We start from the raw sequence: 18,313 nt of genomic DNA on the forward strand, positions 1-18,313 counted from the left end.
CGAAGAATCTATTAAAAAAATGAACGTTGCCAAAATGTAAGCATGCAGTTCTTCTCTTGCTCCCTTGTGATATATCAATTCCTATTACAGATTAAAGTGTTGATACTATCAAAGATCAATAAGTTAGTCATGTTCAGCATTTAAGACAGTCTTGTTGAATTCATAATCATCCTCTAGAAAAACATTTAGATTTGAAAATTTGAATCATTTACCAGCAAGAGTTGAACCCAACTTCTGAAATCTCAATGGAGGAAAGGACTTCGAGTTCGGAAGCAGAGTCACAAAATCAGAAGAAAAGGAAGCCTATGAAGAGCACAAATGCATATTTTTACTGGGTTACAAGAGAGCAGGTTCATTTGACTGGTTCAAAGGAGTCATGAATGAAGTTGCTGAGATGGATCAAAAGGTGTAAAAAGGTTAATTGAATTAATCTTCTCTTTTTTGGAGTTTGTGATACTTGGAAAGTTTTTAAAGCCGTGAACTCAAACGCAGTTCCACACAGTGGACAGTGAAGAGCGGTGCATTCAAAGTGTGCAATCAGACGCTTCACCCGTTCCAGCCATGGCTTTGATGACGGTCTTGGTCACCAGAGCCTTCGGCAGCGGAACTGGTAAAAGTTTTTCATAGGAAACCCAATCACCATGTTTTATCGTTTTTTTTTCCTTTTCCCTATGTGAGGATTCATTTTGAATGAGTGCTTTGTGGGATTGCAGGGAGAATTGTGTATAAGAAACTGAAGGAGAGGAGTGATCACTTCGTCGTAAGAGGTTTGGTTAGAAGAGAGGAGAGTAAGGAGCAAATAGGAGGAGGTGACGATGTGTTTGTTGGGGATATTAGGGGCGCCAACAGCATTCTACCAGCATTTGAAGGTGGTATTGATGCATTGGTGATTCTCACAAGTGCACCTGACCCAACCAAAGATCCAAATTTCAGCTTTGAGAAAGGGGCAAATCCTGAACAGGTATCTCTGGAGTTTGATTTGTGAAATTCGTCATACAGTATTTTTTTGAGCATTTTATGTGGAATTGTATTTACATTTTACTTTTTTAAATTTTAGGTTGATTGGTTGGGACAGAAGAATCAGGTTGATGACGGTTGGTATTATTTTTTGGGTTATGCAATTTAAAACACATTCTATGATGGGGAAACAAAGATTTTATTCTGTGAATGACATGAAGCACACAATGTGAATTCACAAAAGAATGAAGGAAGCACACTCTAAGTTGCGATTGAAGAATGTCATTTTTCACCTGTTGTGGAATTCACATTCCATCGGTCAAAACAAAAGTTTGATTTTATGCAGTAGTCTTTTAGTTCAGCTAAACAAAATAGCCCCTTTAGTGTTGTGTTATTGCTGTTTATGTTTATTTACTATTAGAGTTTTTATGCAGCTATAAATGCAGGAGTAAAGCACATTGTTTTAGTGGGGTCCATGGGTGGAACAGATCCTAATCGTTTTTTGGGCAGTCCTAGATACAAAAATATGCTGGTAAGTAGCTTTGGTTAGAAACTCTTTTGTGTATCTGAGTTTTTCTTATTTTTTTCTGTAAATTATATGAAATGCTTCTTTGCTTATGAAAATTGTTGGAACTTTGTAGGGGACTGAAATTGAATGTGAATTGACAATGTTCTATGTTTTTTCAGGAATGGAGGCGCAAGTCGGAGGAGTACTTGGTAAAATCAGGTGCACTCGTAAGGTACTTTTTAGAATTTCTTATGATCTGAATGTATTTAATGAGTTACAATCTGCATGTTCCCTTGCGACTTACAGTGTACAGTTGCGCTTAGAGTCTGTTTTGCTTTTGTTGAGTCTGATGTAAGCTGCCCGGTTCAGGTGAATTAATACCCCGAAGGGGCAGCCCGTATACTTGAACTGTAATAGCCTGCGGGCAAAATTGTGAATGAATCAAATGCGTTGAGCTTTCTTTTGTTCACCCTCGTTGTGATTGCTTCTTGTGATTGCAACTTCTCTCCCTCTATTCTCTCTTGCTCTCTTGCACTCTGATCATAAGCTTCCGCGACCGGCAAGCGAGCTGACGAGTAGGCTTGCGGCGGTAAGGAAGGATCGTCGCGCCGCGCTGGCCCATTGAAGGAAATAGGCCCGTGACAAGTGGTACCAGAGCCCGTTCTCATGCTGGGGAAGGGACTCCGGAGTCGGTGTCGACAGACACGCCGACAGGCTGCGATTTGTGAGCAAGACATCGTGGCGCCTTATCAACACTTGCGCAACACCAGAGGCAAGGCAGTTGCCGAAGCTGAGGAGATGGATTCACCTCGGGGCCAAGAAGAGTTGGCTGCAACTGTTAATAAGTTGGTGGAAGATGTGACTTCGCATGATGAAGCGATTTCACGCGCATGTGAATCATTCAATGGATTGAATGATGTGGTGGCGAGCCTGCAAGAGCAGGTGAACTTACTAATGGGGCAGGTCACTTCGTTGACGACTACAGTGACCGATCTTGAGTTGAAGAACCGTACGTTGCAGCGGACGGTGACCCTGAATGGCGGAAATGGTGAGAGACCATCAAGGATTGATGTACCTAGACCCGCAAAATTCAATGGTTCTCGCGACAGCAAGGCTATTGAGAACTTCTTGTTCCAAGTAGAAGACTACTTGGATATCCAAAATGTGACCCTTGAAGATCTGAGGATCAAGGCTGCAGCGGCCTTACTTGATGGGGATGCTATCGCTTGGTGGAGGCGGAAGCGCAATGACATGGAGAGGGGTCAATGTGTGATAGACACCTTTGACGACTTCAAAGTAGAGTTGCGCAACTACTTTATGCCAAGAAATGCGCAGAGACAGGCTTACCGGATGGTTCGTGAACTCAAACATACTGGTTCGTTGCAAGACTATGTCCGAACGTTCCAGAAGCTTATGCTGGAGATACCTAACATGCCAGAGGACGACATGCTCAACTGGTTCATTGTGGGACTTCAACCATGGGCACAGTCCGAAGTGGAAAGGAGCAACCCCCGTATTTTGGAAGATGCATATGTGGCGGCGGAGCGCTTAGTTGATACTCAGCGCAAACCTTTCACCCCATCAACCAAAGTTGGGAAGAAGCCTGACCACGGAGGCAAGAAGGATGAGCAGCGCAACGATAAAGGTGAGGCGTCGACACGCCATCAACCCGAAAAGAAACAGAACTACACAAAGCATAACAACAGCAACAAGGGTGCGGTTGTGACATGTTGGTTCTGTGGTGATAGACATATCGCCCGGCAATGCCCAAAGCGCCTTGTAAAGGACGACGGGCAAGCCAATGCTGCACAGGAAGAATGCAGCGACACTGAAGGCAGTGACACTGAGACCATGCAACCGAGGATGGGCGCCATGCGATCGATTAACGCAGCTAGAAGTTGCGCAGCTAAGAACATGCAGGTCAGTAAGGAACTTATGTACGTAGAAGTCATTATGAATGGAAAGTCTACTTCGGCAATGGTAGACTCCGGGGCCACACACAACTTTGTCTCGCGGGAAGAGGCAGAGCGGTTGGGCTTGAAAACTGGGCCAAAGCAGAGGACTATCAAAACAGTAAACTCTGAGGCCAAGCCCATTCTTGGTGAAGCAAGAGATGTGGCTACTCAAGTGGGGAGTTGGGTCGGCAAAGCCAACTTCTCTGTGGTGCCCCTGGACGATTTCAAGGTGATTCTGGGTATGGAGTTTCTGCGAAGCCAGAATGTGATGATGCTGCCAAAGTTTAACACGTTGACGATCATGGGATCAGACCTGTCCCACACAGTGCAGTGCCTCACGCATAAAGGCAAGTCTTCAGTGTTATCAGCAATGCAACTGAAGAAGGGTGTCAAGCATGGGGAGCAGACATTCCTAGTTGCAGTGCGTGCAGATGAAGGGAAGGTAGAAGCAGCAGTGCCGCCGACCCTAGCCCCTCTATTGGAGGAGTTTCGGGGGGTGATGCCTCCGGAATTGCCAAAGCGTCTTCCGCCAAGACGCGAGGTCGACCACAAGATTGAGTTGACCCCGGGAGCAAAGCCTCCCGCAATGGTTCCATACCGTATGGGGCCAGCAGAGTTGAAGGAGCTGCGCAGGCAGCTAGACGAAATGTTGGACGCAGGCATTGTTCGTCCATCAAAAGCCCCATTTGGTGCCCCGGTCCTTTTTCAGATGAAACATGATGGCTCTAAACGGTTATGTGTGGATTACCGGGCCTTGAACAAGGTCATGGTGAAGAACAAGTACCCATTGCCATTGATAGCAGACTTGTTCGATCAGCTAGGCAGTGCCCGTATCTTTTCCAAGCTAGATCTGCGATCGGGTTACTGGCAGGTGAGGATTGCCGAAGGTGATGAGCCGAAAACAACTTGTGTCACCCGCTATGGTGCTTACGAATTTCTAGTAATGCCATTCGGGTTGACCAATGCTCCAGCCACATTCACGACCCTAATGAACCAGATTTTCTACCCTTACTTAGACAAGTTTGTGGTAGTCTATCTGGATGATATCGTGATCTACAGCAGTAACATGGAGGAACATGTCGGGCACTTGCAAACAGTGCTTCAGGTGCTGAAGGAGAATGACCTCTGTGTTAAACGAGAGAAGTGTCTCTTCGGGCAGGAGGAGATCAGCTTCCTTGGCCACGTTGTGGGGCGTGGTGTGCTGCGTATGGATGGGCAGAAGATAAGGGCCATCCAGGAATGGGTTCCGCCAAGCAAAGTGCCAGAATTGCGGTCATTCCTCGGCTTGGCAAATTATTATCGGTGTTTCATCGAAGGTTATTCCCTCATTGCTGCGCCCCTCACAGACTTGTTGAAGAAAAATCAGGTATGGCTCTGGACAGGAGCGTGCCAAGATGCCTTCGAGGGCTTGAAGAAAGCCTTAGTGAGAGAGCCAGTGCTGCGACTGCCTGATCATTCGAGACCCTTCGAAGTCCACACTGATGCCTCAGACTTTGCCATTGGCGGAGTTATTATGCAAGACGGGCATCCGATCGCATATGAGAGTCGTAAGCTGAAGGATGCAGAGAGGCGGTACACAGTGCACGAACGTGAGATGACCGCCATTGTGTATTGCCTTAGGACCTGGCGGCACTACCTTTTGGGTGCCGAGTTCGTCGTCAAGACGGACAATGTGGCTACGAGCTATTTTCAGACGCAAAAGAAGCTGACGCCCAAGCAAGCTCGATGGCAGATGTTTTTGGCTGAGTTCGACTTTGCCTTGGAGTACAAGGTTGGAAAGACCAATGTTGTGGCGGATGCCCTGAGCCGTAGGGCTGAACTGGCAGCTGTGCGTGCGGAGTCTTCTGAAGTGCATTTGGAGGGTGCATTGTTGAGCCGCATCCGCGAGGGTACGCAACAAGATCCGACCGCACAACACCTTGTTTCTCTGGCGCAGGCAGAGAAGACTCGGTGATTTTGGCTACAAGACGGCCTCCTCGTAACAAAAGGGGGGCGCATCTTTGTACCACGGTGGGGAAGCCTCCGCCGAGAGCTACTCAAGGAGTGCCATGATACACTATGGGCCGGCCATCCTGGTCAGGAGCGGACCTTAGCACTCCTTGAGCGCGGCTACTATTGGCCGCAGATGAGAGACGATGTTGAGGGGTATGTGCGGACATGCCTCATCTGCCAGCAAGATAAGGGGACAAACCAGAAGGCTGCCGGTCTCCTTGAGCCTCTACCAATTCCAGAACGTCCTTGGGATAGCATCTCCATGGACTTTATTGTTAGTCTGCCAAAGGTAGAGGGCCTCAGTTCTATTTTGGTCGTGGTGGATCGTTTCTCAAAGTATGCCACCTTCATTTCAGCTTCTAAGGAGTGCCCTGCAGAGAAGACTGCAGAGTTGTTCGTAAAGCATGTGGTGAAGCACTGGGGCATACCAAAGAGCATTGTGAGTGATCGCGATGCTCGCTTCACGGGCAAGTTCTGGCGTGAAGTATTTCGGCTACTTGGCTCTGAGTTGCTGTTTTCAACTAGCTTTCATCCGCAGACTGATGGGCAGACAGAGCGTATCAACGGGATCTTGGAGCAGTACCTCAGGCACTTTGTTAGTGCCAATCAGAAAAATTGGGTGAAGCTCCTTGATGTGGCACAGTTTTGCTATAATCTGCAGAAGAGCGAGTCTTCAGGCCACAGCTCGTTCGAGATAGCCACGGGGCAGCAGCCACTGACCCCGCACACGCTTGCCGCACAAGAAAAGGGAAGGCCATCCTTTGCCTATCAGTTTGTTCGCGACTGGCACGAGTAGAATGAGTTGGCGAAGGCATTCCTACACAAAGCGGCAAAGAGAATGAAGAAGTGGGCGGACAAACACCGTCGGCCCGCAGGGTTCCAAGTTGGGGACCAAGTGTTGGTGAAGTTATATCCTGGTCGCACAGGCATCTTCCGCGGGCGGCACCGCGGACTACTCAGAAAGTATGAGGGACCCTTCACCATCACAAAGAAGGTGGGCAAGCTAGCCTATAAGCTGGAGTTGCCCCCAGACTTCAAGGTGCACCCCGTGTTTCACGTGTGCAACCTCAAGCAGTTCCATCCAGATGATGGATACCCGGAACGCAATGTGCCGCAACGCGCTCCCATCATGCAGAGGGCCCCGGCAACACAACGGGCCGAGAAGCACCTCAGTCAGATCCTTCGCCACAAGGTCAACTACTTGGGGCAAGCGAAGAAATACTTGGTGCAGTGGGAGGAAACAGCGGAACCGACGTGGGAGCCTGCATTTCGAATGAACAGCCGCTACCCGGCTGAAGTCAGGGCTTACCACGAAACAGATGGCGCCGAGGACGGCGCATGATTTGAAGGGGGGAGCATGTTCCCTTGCGACTTACAGTGTACAGTTGCGCTTAGAGTCTGTTTTGCTTTTGTTGAGTCTGATGTAAGCTGCCCGGTTCAGGTGAATTAATACCCCGAAGGGGCAGCCCGTATACTTGAACTGTAATAGCCTGCGGGCAAAATTGTGAATGAATCAAATGCGTTGAGCTTTCTTTTGTTCACCCTCGTTGTGATTGCTTCTTGTGATTGCAACTTCTCTCCCTCTATTCTCTCTTGCTCTCTTGCACTCTGATCATAAGCTTCCGCGACCGGCAAGCGAGCTGACGAGTAGGCTTGCGGCGGTAAGGAAGGACCGTCGCGCCGCGCTGGCCCATTGAAGGAAATAGGCCCGTGACACTGCATGTCCTACCAAATTTCTTGGAACATTTGTGTTAGGCATCCTTTGGTTCAGTAAAGAATGTGATCATTTTAATAGAAGCTTTAGATTTTCAAATTTCTTGAACTTTCTTTGTTGACAAGACCCTGTAAATATGATCTACAAGCATTATTTAGTAGAAGACAAGTTTTGGAACATGTGATTATAGCATACATGTAGGTTTTTTAAGACCTTTAAAAATCAATGGCTTACAATGCATCAAAATTTTATGACTTAAAAAATCTTGTTTTTGTGTCTGAAAAATATGATCTGAAGCATGATTCCTATCAAATAAACTACGTTGAATACATCTATATGGTCTGATTGAGAAGATGCCACCTACAACTATGATTTCTAGTATGTGGGAGTAGGTGCTCCCGTAGTAATGATAGGGTGCTAAAGGAGCACCTACTCCCACCTAATAGAAGCTTTAGATTTTCAAATTTCTTGAACTTTTTTTTGTTGATCAGACCCCATAGATATGATCTATAAGCATTATTTAGTAGAAAACAAGTTTTGGTTCATGTGATTATAGCATACATGTAAGTTTTTTAAGACCTTTAAAAAATAACGGCTTACAATGAAACATGGCCTTAAAGATCCTGTTCAGTAATTTTTCTTTCTCTATATTGTATCTGTGATTTATGTTCCAGAGAGCACAGCAGCAACTGTTTTTTAGTAATTGCCTTTTTCCACTTTGAGGTGGATAGCCAGATGTATTTTTATTGTCAAAATATCTTGTTTACTAAAGTTCCTAATATTATTTCAAGATGTAGATTTTTAGTATTATTTATGGAACCACCTGCATGTGATCGAAGTAGTTGGTTGAGGCTTAGGTTTGGATCTGAAAACTAGCATTGTGACTTTTTATTCAAAATATTAAAGAATATCTTTTTCTTTATGATTGCCAGCTTGGCTCACGGTCCTGCTGAAGCTTAAGAAGCCCAAGCTCATTATGAGCCTGAGCGGGCTGGTAAATGAGATGGATGAGCCAAGCTTGAAGCATTCAAGCTCATAGGGAGCACCAGCAAAACGGGAAGCAGTTCAGGTCATGCTGAACATGAGCGTTTTTTTTCATGGCGACATCGTGGTCGCTGTTTGCATTTTTGGATGAATGCCACGTGGTTTTGTTGACTTTTTAGCTTTTTAAAATGCCAATCGGATGGCCAGGATGTTGGCATGAGAAAAAACGCTCAATTTCAGCATGACTTGATCTGCTTCCAGCAAAAAGAGCTGCATACAATCTGGCTTATTTACAAAAAAAAAATACATTTTTCAGAGCCGAAAGTAATATCCCTACAAAAATGACATTGGCTCAGAGCTGAAAGGAATAAGATTTTATCTCTACCTATTGCTTGCAAGCCATGTATTTCAATCATCTGTTCCACACCATGTTATGTGATGTAAAATATGTCTAAAATATATTTGTTACTACTTAATGAGCTTATACAAGCTGTGCCAATCTGAGCACCTATTGTTCATGTTCGGCTGAGCCTATTTTGAGAGTTTTTTTTTTTTTTAAGAAAAACAAGTCAGATTGCATTATAATAGAAGGATACATTTGTGTTGTTAGTGATATCTCTAAGCAGAGTTGGTGCCAGCCACATAACGTCACTAGCGAAACAGAGATACAGTAAACCCTAATACAAGTTTATATATTCCACAAAGTGTGCACCCCAGTGAGAGCTCTTGTCCGGTGCTTCAGAAATCCCAGCAGAAGTACCTAGGAGACTGAACGAGGAACAAAAAGAAGGTATCTACTACGTTTCTTTGCAGAAGCCTAAATAGGAAAATACGCCAACAGCAACTCTCCAGCCGGTGCGAATAATCTTGCAGCAGAATATATGAGACAGAGAGGCTTGGCAAGATTACACCTCCGTTCCTTGAAGTTGCAGTCTGCTTGGTCCCAGTTTGTAGCCACATCCTCCTCAACCCAGTTGTTGTTGTTGCCATGCTAGATAGTGCAAAGTTCTGATGATCCCAGTTACAACCAAAAGGATCCAGTCCATCCTTGGGGAAAACATACACACACAACACACACAATGCACACACACTCATGCACACATGAACAAGCACACACACACACTCCCCCACACACTCCCTCACACACCCAGGCTAAACAGAAAAAGACAATCGTGGGGAACATAGGTTAAACTTGCCTCCCCACATTCAACCTTATACCAGGTTGTTTATGATCCAAGAAAGAGAGCCCCCCTGCCATTTTCTGCGCACCTGACATGTTAGTTCTGTTGAAATTATAAGCTAGACTCTTCGTATTCCTCTCTCATTTTTGGGAAACTCGTTTTACATTAAGGCTTGTTGGAATTATAAGCTAGACTCTTCGTATTCCTCCCTTATTTTGGGAACTCGTTTTACATTAAAGTTATTTGCAGTTTTCTATGCAAACTCTTTGGGTTCCTCTCTCATTTAATTTTTCTCCTTGAAAATATAATACTCTTTTAGTTTTTAGATGGTAGGAATTTACTATGTAATTAAATTCTGGTTGGGCTTGAATGCTATATATAGCAGCCATGTATCATCATTTTGACAAGTCATTGGAATGTATTGAAGCCTTTTGTAGCCTTCTCCTTCTCTAGCACCATTTCTACATGTTTTTCATTCTAGAGAACAATCTTCTTCTCTAGTTTGTTGTTTTATTTCCAACATAGTGGTATCAGAGCTAGGATGACTTCTAACAATGTGGTGCAACCACAAACTCCTTGCTTTACTGAAAAAATTATAACAAGTGAAGTATTCAAATAAAGGCGTTCTTTGGTTCTCAAGATCTATGGGACATTGTTGAAAGTGGCTTCGATGTGATGAACAATGTAGAGGGCATCACTCCACGACAACTAACTGAGTTGAAGGAAAATCGAAAGAAGAACAATAAGGCATTATTCTATATTTATCAAGTTGTTGATGGAGGCATTTTTGAAAGGATATCTACGACAGAATCGGCAAAGGAAGCATGGGCTACTCTCTATACAACATGTAAAGAAGAAGACAAGGTAAAAATGGTGAGACTCCAAACTCTTAGAAGTGAATTTGATTATTTAAAAATGAAAGAATCTGAAACTAATGAAGTATTTTTCAATAGAGTCTTCTTCATTGTTAATCAAATGCGATGCGAGTAAATGGTGAAAAACTTGAAGATCAAAGAGTTGTTGAAAAGATATTGAGAAGCTTAACTCACAAGTTTGAACATATTGTTGTTGCTATAGAAGAATCCAAAGACTTATCCACCTTGTCCATTGATAGTTTAATGAGATCACTTCAATCCCATGAACTTCGTATAAAGCAATTTGATTCTCCTTCAATCGATCAAGCTTTTCAGACACATCTTTTTATTCGTGATGGTGCTCGAGGACGAAGAGGAAGAGGATATGAAGGTGGTAGAAATCAAGAGACGAAAGAAGATGATTGTGATTCATCTTATTCTATGCGAGGAAGAGGTCGAGGTTGTGGTCGCTCTCTCTCACAAGTTCAATGCTTTCATTGTCAGAAGTATGGTCACACCATAAAGTTCTGTAGAAAGAGATTGACAGAAGAAAACCAAAAGGAGATAACTTTCATGCATGAGAAAAATGAAATTCTTGATGATGATATTCTCTTTCTTGCTTGTGATACCAAAGAAGAAACACATGATGAAGTATGGTATATTGATAGTGGTTGTAGTAACCACATGACTGGAAACAAAAAATTATTTATGGACTTAAATGAAATGGTCCAAACTGAAGTTAGAACAGGTGATGATAATAGGCTTCCTGTCAAGGGATGTGGTGATATTCTTGTTAAAACTAATCATAGCAGCAAGCATGTCACCAATGTTTTCTATGTTCCAAACCTCAAACATAATCTTTTGAGTGTTGGGCAACTTATTCTAAAAGGATATGATCTTCATTTCAAAAAAAAATATGTGAAATCAAGGACAAGAAGAATACTCTCATAGCCGAGGTGAAAATGACTCAAAACAAAATGTTTCCATTTACATTTCAAAGTGTTGTTCTTCCTTGCTTCAATACTATTATTAAAGATCCATCATGGTTATGGCATCTTTGATATGGGCATTTGAGTTTCAGTTCTTTATCGCTCATGTGCAAAAAACATATGGTCATAGGTATGCCTAACATTCATCAACAAGACAAAATTTGTAAAGGTTGTGTTCTTGGAAAACATCACAGAGACTCTTTTCCTAGTGGCAAATCTTGACGAGCATCAAAACCACTTGAGTTGGTTTATTCTGATCTATGCGGCCCTATGCGCACCACATCTATTGGAGGTAATCGTTACTTTTTAACATTCATTGATGACTTCAGTCGAAAGACATGTGTTTATTTTCTAAAAGAAAGATCTGAGGTGTTTAAATATTTTAAGCAATTTATGACATTTGTTGAAAAGCAAGGTGATCTTTCTATTAAAACCTTGCGTACTGATCGTGGGGCTGAATATATGTCCAATGAGTTCGAAAATTTTTTGAAAAAGAAGGGCATTCGTCATCAGTTGACTACTCGGTACACACCTCAACAAAACGGCGTTGCGGAAAGGAAGAATCACACGATCATGGAGATGGCAAGAAGTATGTTAAAATCTAAATGTATGCCTAACATATTCTGGGTTGAATCAGTGGCATGTGTTATCTATCTTCTTAATCGTGCCCTCACTAAAAGTGTTCAAGACCTAACTCCTCAAGAAGCTTGGAGTAGGCAAAAACCATGTGTTGCTCATTTGAAAGTATTTGGCAACATATGTTATTCTCATATTCCCGATGAACGAAGGAGCAAGCTTGAAGATAAATCTGAAAAATGTATTCTTGTTGGGTATAGTGAATGCTCAAAGGCTTATAAGCTTTACAATCCAATCACCAAGAAAATTATCATAAGCAGAGATGTAAAATTCAATGAACAAGAATCTTGGAATTGGGATGGCGAGAATGAAAATAAAAATTCACATTTCATCAATAAGGAGGAGAGTTATGAACCTAATAGTGATGGTGGCGAAGGAGATACTTCACTCTCCTCTCCATTTGTGCATTTATCACCGTCTTCCTCATCTTTAAGGAGTTCTGAATCTCCTCCTATAAAGACAAGAAGTCTTCAAGAAATTTATGAAACAACAACAAGAAATCTTGAGGAAGATTTGGTGAATTTTGTTTTATTTACGGACGTTGATCCAATTACTTATGAAGAAGCATCTCAAGAAGAAAAGTGGAGAATTGCTATGAATCAAGAAATGAACTCCATTGAAAGAAATCATACTTGGGAGTTAACTGAGCTCCCAAGAGGGCACAAAGGTATTGGCGTCAAGTGGGTATATAAAACAAAGTTCAACTCAAATGGAGAAGTTGAAAAATACAAAGCTTGGCTGGTGGAAAAAGGTTACAAGCAAAGGTATGACATCGATTTTAATGAAGTTTTTGCTCCTGTAGCTCGCCTTGAAACAATTCGCATGGTGATAGCTTTAGCTGCTCAAAGAAAATGGAAGGTCTATCAAATGGACATTAAATCGGCTTTCTTGAATAGTTTTCTTGAAGAAGAAGTGTAGATTGATCAACCTCCGGGTTATATAATGAAGGATGAAGAAAACAAAGTGTGTTGATTGAAGAAGACTTTATATGGGCTGAAACAAGCGCCAAGGGCTTGGTATAGTCGCATTGATGAATATTTCTTGAAGAATGGTTTCAAACGGTGTCCTTTCGAGCATACTCTCTTTATCAAAGAAGGCAATCAAGGAGAGTTCTTAGTCATATGCTTATATGTTGATGATTTAATAATTACTTGCACTAGTGCAAGCATGTGTGAAAATTTCAAGATTGATATGATGCACGAATTCAAAATGACTGACATGGGGCTTCTCCATTTTTTCTAGGCATTGAAGTAAAGCAAGCCAAAGATGGAATATTCATATCTAAAAAAGGTATGCTAAAAATATATTAAAGAAGTTCAGAATGGAGGGTGCTGTAATGAAAAGAGGCGGAAGCACCAATAGAGCAAAAGTCACTCCTTAAGAGTGACTACAAGAGCCAAGAACACAAACACCAAATGTGCACACACAAAACTCACAAATATAGGAAATGACTTAAAGTCATAAGTTGGATTTATTGAAGAAAGGAAGAGAAGGGTGTAAAAACCCATACATTTACAAGGGGGAATCTCCTCTTTAAATAGAGGAGGGAAGCACTAAAGAGGACCTATAAAGGGGGCTCCCTTCTAGTCGTTGGGAGCCCCAACAGTCATAAATATGACTGTTGGGGCCCCAATGACTAGATGGGTGGGGCCCCTTTATGATCCCAAAAAGTAGAAAGAAGAAATAAAAAAGAAAAAAGAAAAAAGGGAAAAAGAGAAAAAATTGAAAAATAAAAAAGTACATTTGGGATTTACCAAAATACCCCTATCGGGTTTTTGGTTTATACAAAACAGAAAAAGAAAAAATAATTATGTATATATACATATATACGTATATATACTTATATATATATATACTAATGTATATATATATAAGTATATGTATATATATATTTATATATACATAATTTAACACGCCCCCTCAAACTTTACGGGGAGAAGACCGAAAGTTTGCCAAGAAGAAACATGAATCGTGGAGTTGGGAGCGCCTTGGTGAAGAAGTCAGCTAGTTGATACTCTGAAGTGACATATGGCAATGTGATGGTTCCTTTGAGATATTCGTCTCGAACATAATGACAATCCATTTCGATATGCTTGGTCCGCTCATGAAAAGTGTGATTGCTGGTAATGTATATCGCACTCTTGTTATCACAACAGAGCTTGGTGGGAGTGGAAATGTTGACACCCATGTCACTAAGAAGACTTCTGAGCCACACAATCTCCATAGTTGTCATTGCCATAGTTCGATATTCAGCTTCAGTAGATGATAAGGAGACCTTCTGCTGCTTCTTGCATCTCCACGAGATGAGAGATTCACCTAAAAAAATGCAAAGACCCGTAATTGAGATCCGATCATTGGGATTTCCTCCCCAGTCAGCATCAGTAAAAGCAGTTAATTCAAGAGATGAGGAAGAGGATAAGAAGAGTCCCTTGGAGATGGTATTTTTGATATATCGCATAATTCTCATTACGGCCGCCATATGGACCGTAGTAGGAGCGTGCTGAAATTGGCTCGCTGCATGAATCACATGAGCTATATCTGGACGTGTGATGGATAGATAGGTGAGGGATCCAATTAATTGGCGGTAGGGAGTTGGATCTTCAAGAGGAACACCATCTTCAAGTCTTAGTTTCGCATTGATAACTTCAGGGGTCTCCACTTTCTTTTCATCAGATATTCCTGACTTGGTACAAATTTCCGCAGCTAACTTCATTTGAGATAAGATGTACACTCGTGCTGAATAGGCCACTTCAATTCCTAAAAAATATCTCAAATAACCAAGGTCAGACATATCAAAAGTATCTTTTAATATAGACTTAACATCATTTACTCCCTTTTTGTCATTCCCAGTGATGATCATATCATCAACATACAGTAGAAGCATAATAATGGAGTCACCTGTTCTTTTGACAAAAAGAGCAGTGTCAGTATAACAAGAAGAAAAACTTAAATTGATTAATACAGTACTAAACCTGTCATACCAAGCTTTAGGAGCTTGCTTAAGTCCATATAAAGCCTTTTTTAATTTTAAATCTTTTTCATTTAAATTCATACCTGGAGGTGGTTCCATATAAACTTCTTCATTTAAATTACCATTCAAGAAAGCATTTTTAACATCAAGTTGAAAGATGGGCCATTTTTTGACAGAAGCTATAGCAATAAGGGCTCGAACACTAGTCATTCGAGCAACCGGGGCAAAAGTTTCATCATAGTCTACCCCATACTCTTGGGCATAACCTTTGGCTACCAACCTAGCCTTATATCTTTCTAATGAACCATCACTCTTAGTTTTTACTTTAAACACCCATCTACATCCAATGGGTTTCTTGCCATTGGGAGGATCAATGACTTCCCAAGTTTGTGCCTTTTTAAGGGCATTAAGTTCAAGCTCCATAGCTTCATTCCAATGATCATATTGTTTAGCATCATTGTAATGTGATGGTTCATGAAATGAGTGAAGAGCAAGAAGACATGCTCGATAATTTGGGGAAAAAGAGTCATAAGAAACAAATCTATTTGGAATCTTAGGAATGCGATTTGATCTTCTTTGAGAGGTTTCTTCTATCGACTCATTTTGAGAAAATCTTTCAAGGGCACATGGAGGATTTCTTTCATTCCTTCTAGAGTAGACTTGTATTTGTCTTGAAGCATTCTCTTCTAAGTTTTGATCATTATTTGGATGTTCAACAAGATCTTCAAGAGGTTCATTAAGATCAATATGATCATCTATGATGTTTTCTTGAGGTAACAAGTCAAATAAAAAGGAATAGTCAATATTTTCATTTGGTTGATGCGAAAAACCATTTTCTTCTTCGAGGAATGTGACATCTTTTGAGATATAAAGTTTATTATTAAGGATGTCAAAACATCGATATCCTTTTTGTTTTTTGCCATATCCCAAAAAAATACATTCAATAGCTCTAGGAGAAAGTTTATCATTTTTGCGAGTTAAAACAAAGCATTTACATCAAAAAATTCTTAATCTTTTATAATCGGGAGACATATTGTAAAGTTTTTCAAATGGAGAAAGATTTTTTCAAAGAGGATGAAGGGATTCTATTGATGAGATATGTTGAAGTTAGAACCGCTTCGGCCCAAAAGGATTTTGGGATATTTTTTGAAATCAATAATGTTCTTGTAGTTTCTATTATGTGCCTATGCTTTCTTTCCGCAAGACCATTTTGTTGCGGAGTGTTGGGACAAGAACGTTATTGACAAATTCCATTTTCTTTTAAGTAAGTTTGAAAATCATTAGACATATATTCACCTCCCGAATCGGACCTAAGAATAGATAGATTTCCCAAAAATTGATTTTTAACCATAGCATGAAATTCTTTAAAGAACGAGAAGACATCATATTTGCGACTTAAGAAGTATATCCATGTAAATCTAGTGAAGTCATCAATAAATACCACATAATACGAAAAGCCTCCTTTAGATAAAATAGGGGAAGGTCCCCACACATCGGAATGAACAAGTTCAAATGGCCGAGTGGCAAAATAACTTCTTTGAGGAAATGGAATAGCTTTAGATTTCCCAAAAATGCAATCTTTACAAGTCATGTGATTGTCTTTACAAGTATTGTTCAAAAAAGGGAAAAGAGACATTTTTACAAAATTTGGATGACCAAGTCTCTCATGCCAAATTCCAATACTTTTATCTTTAACAAGATTGCAAGATGACTTAGATGGAAGCGTCAAAAAGTCCATAAAATAGAGATTACCCCTTCTATGGCCTTGCCCAATCAGCTTCCCTGACTGAAGATCCTGCACGATGCAATCTTTAGGTGAGAAAGAGACTTGACATCCATGGTCGGTGATTTGGGAAACGGAAAAAAGATTTAAATTAATTTTTGGAACAACTCTTACTTTAGGAACAAAGAAATTTTGAGAATTTTTGAAGTCAAGTGTTCCAATACTTTCAATTTTTAAGGACGTTCCATCGGTCGTTGAGACATAGGAGGACATAGGTTCGGAAAAAACATTGGAAAGGGAGTTTTTATGAGATGTCATATGGAAAGAAGCACCAGAGTCTAGTATCCACATACCTGGAGGTGATGAAGAGTAGGCGATGGCGGCTCCGGATGTTGAAGGAGAAGACTTGAGAAGGTGTTGGAGAACTTCGGAGATATGATTAAGAGTTTCTTTGATATCTCCTTCTTTGGTACTTTCTTCCTTCTTTGGAGAATTTTCTCCAACCGCGTTAACCTTTCCTTTAAGCTTAGGACAAACCGGTTTAATGTGTCCCGGTTCATTACAATAGTGGCATATGATCCCCTTTCTAGGCCCATTGATATTTTTGTTAAAGTGGGGAGGCCTATATGCTTTAACATTAGAACCGGGCCTATTAACGGCCAAAACTTCATCATTCCTAATGCTCAAGCCAAGTCGAGTTTCTTCTTGACATACCTCGGCAAGAGCATCTTCAATAGGTAGGGCTTTGCTTCTATGGAGAAGAGATGCCCTCACTTGTTCGAATTCCGGGCGAAGTCCATGAAGGAATTGAAAAAAGTGTTCCTTTTCAATTTGTTCCCTTCTTAGTTCAATGTCTTGTGGAGCAACCCATTTGGGCTCAAGAAGGACAAGCTCATCCCAAAGAGGAGTTAGAGAGCTAAAATAGTCCCGGACACTCATATCCATTTGTTTGGTGGAACGAATTTTTTCTTGGCAAAAGAATTGCCGAGCAAGATCCTTTTGGGTATACATACCCTTAAGAAAAAACCAAGCCTCATTGGCTCTTCTAAACTTGGCAATATTGGCACAATTTTTAAGATCTACGTTGTTCATAAACCATGCCAAAATTTTGGCATGGTTGCTTTCCCAATCCTCGATTTTGGATTGATGTTCATTAATGGCTTTGATGCGCTCATCGCCATCTAAAGCCTTTTCAACTTCATTTTCAATTTTGGTAAGAATAAGAGAGGGTTCGGGAGTAGTCCCCATAACAAAACCCCAAAGTTTCTTACCTCTTAGATGATTTTCCATAGCGGAGGCCCACATGAGATAGTTGGACCCATTTAGCTTGAAAGAGAGCTCCACTTTAGAGTCACGTTCCATCGGCACCAAATATACTTCCTTTCTTCAAAACTTTGAGAGGCACGCTTTCCAAGATGTCAAAAAGAGAAGCCCAATCACCAACCGAGCTCTGATACCATGTAATGAAAAGAGGCGAAAGCACCAATAGAGCAAAAGTCACTCCTTAAGAGTGACTACAAGAGCCAAGAACACAAACACCAAATGTGCACACACAAAACTCACAAATATAGGAAATGACTTAAAGTCATAAGTTGGATTTATTGAAGAAAGGAAGAGAAGGGTGTAAAAACCCATACATTTACAAGGGGGAACCTCCTCTTTAAATAGAGGAGGGAAGCACTAAAGAGGACCCATAAAGGGGGCTCCCTTCTAGTCGTTGGGAGCCCCAACGATCATAAATATGACTGTTGGGGCCCCAACGACTAGATGGGTGGGGCCCCTTTATGATCCCAAAAAGTAAAAAGAAGAAATAAAAAAGAAAAAAGAAAAAAGGGAAAAAGAGAAAAAA

General features: G+C 41.4%; 1 protein-coding gene across 1 annotated transcript in view; it reads left to right on the forward strand.

The window, feature by feature from the left end:
- Nucleotides 1-561: 561 nt before the first annotated feature.
- Nucleotides 562-18,313, forward strand: part of LOC149839847 (uncharacterized protein At5g02240-like) — a 28,124-nt gene continuing 10,372 nt past the window's right edge. Inside the window, exons 1-5 of the mRNA XM_090004940.1 lie at nt 562-610; nt 714-961; nt 1,058-1,094; nt 1,392-1,489; nt 1,645-1,697. Of these exons, the coding sequence (XP_089861066.1) occupies nt 562-610; nt 714-961; nt 1,058-1,094; nt 1,392-1,489; nt 1,645-1,697 (485 nt within the window). The remainder of the gene's footprint in view (nt 611-713; nt 962-1,057; nt 1,095-1,391; nt 1,490-1,644; nt 1,698-18,313) is intronic.

The sequence above is a fragment of the Nuphar pumila genome, chromosome 4 (assembly GCF_984573655.1).
Source record: "Nuphar pumila chromosome 4, dmNupPumi1.hap1.1, whole genome shotgun sequence".
Taxonomy (NCBI): Eukaryota; Viridiplantae; Streptophyta; class Magnoliopsida; order Nymphaeales; family Nymphaeaceae; genus Nuphar; species Nuphar pumila.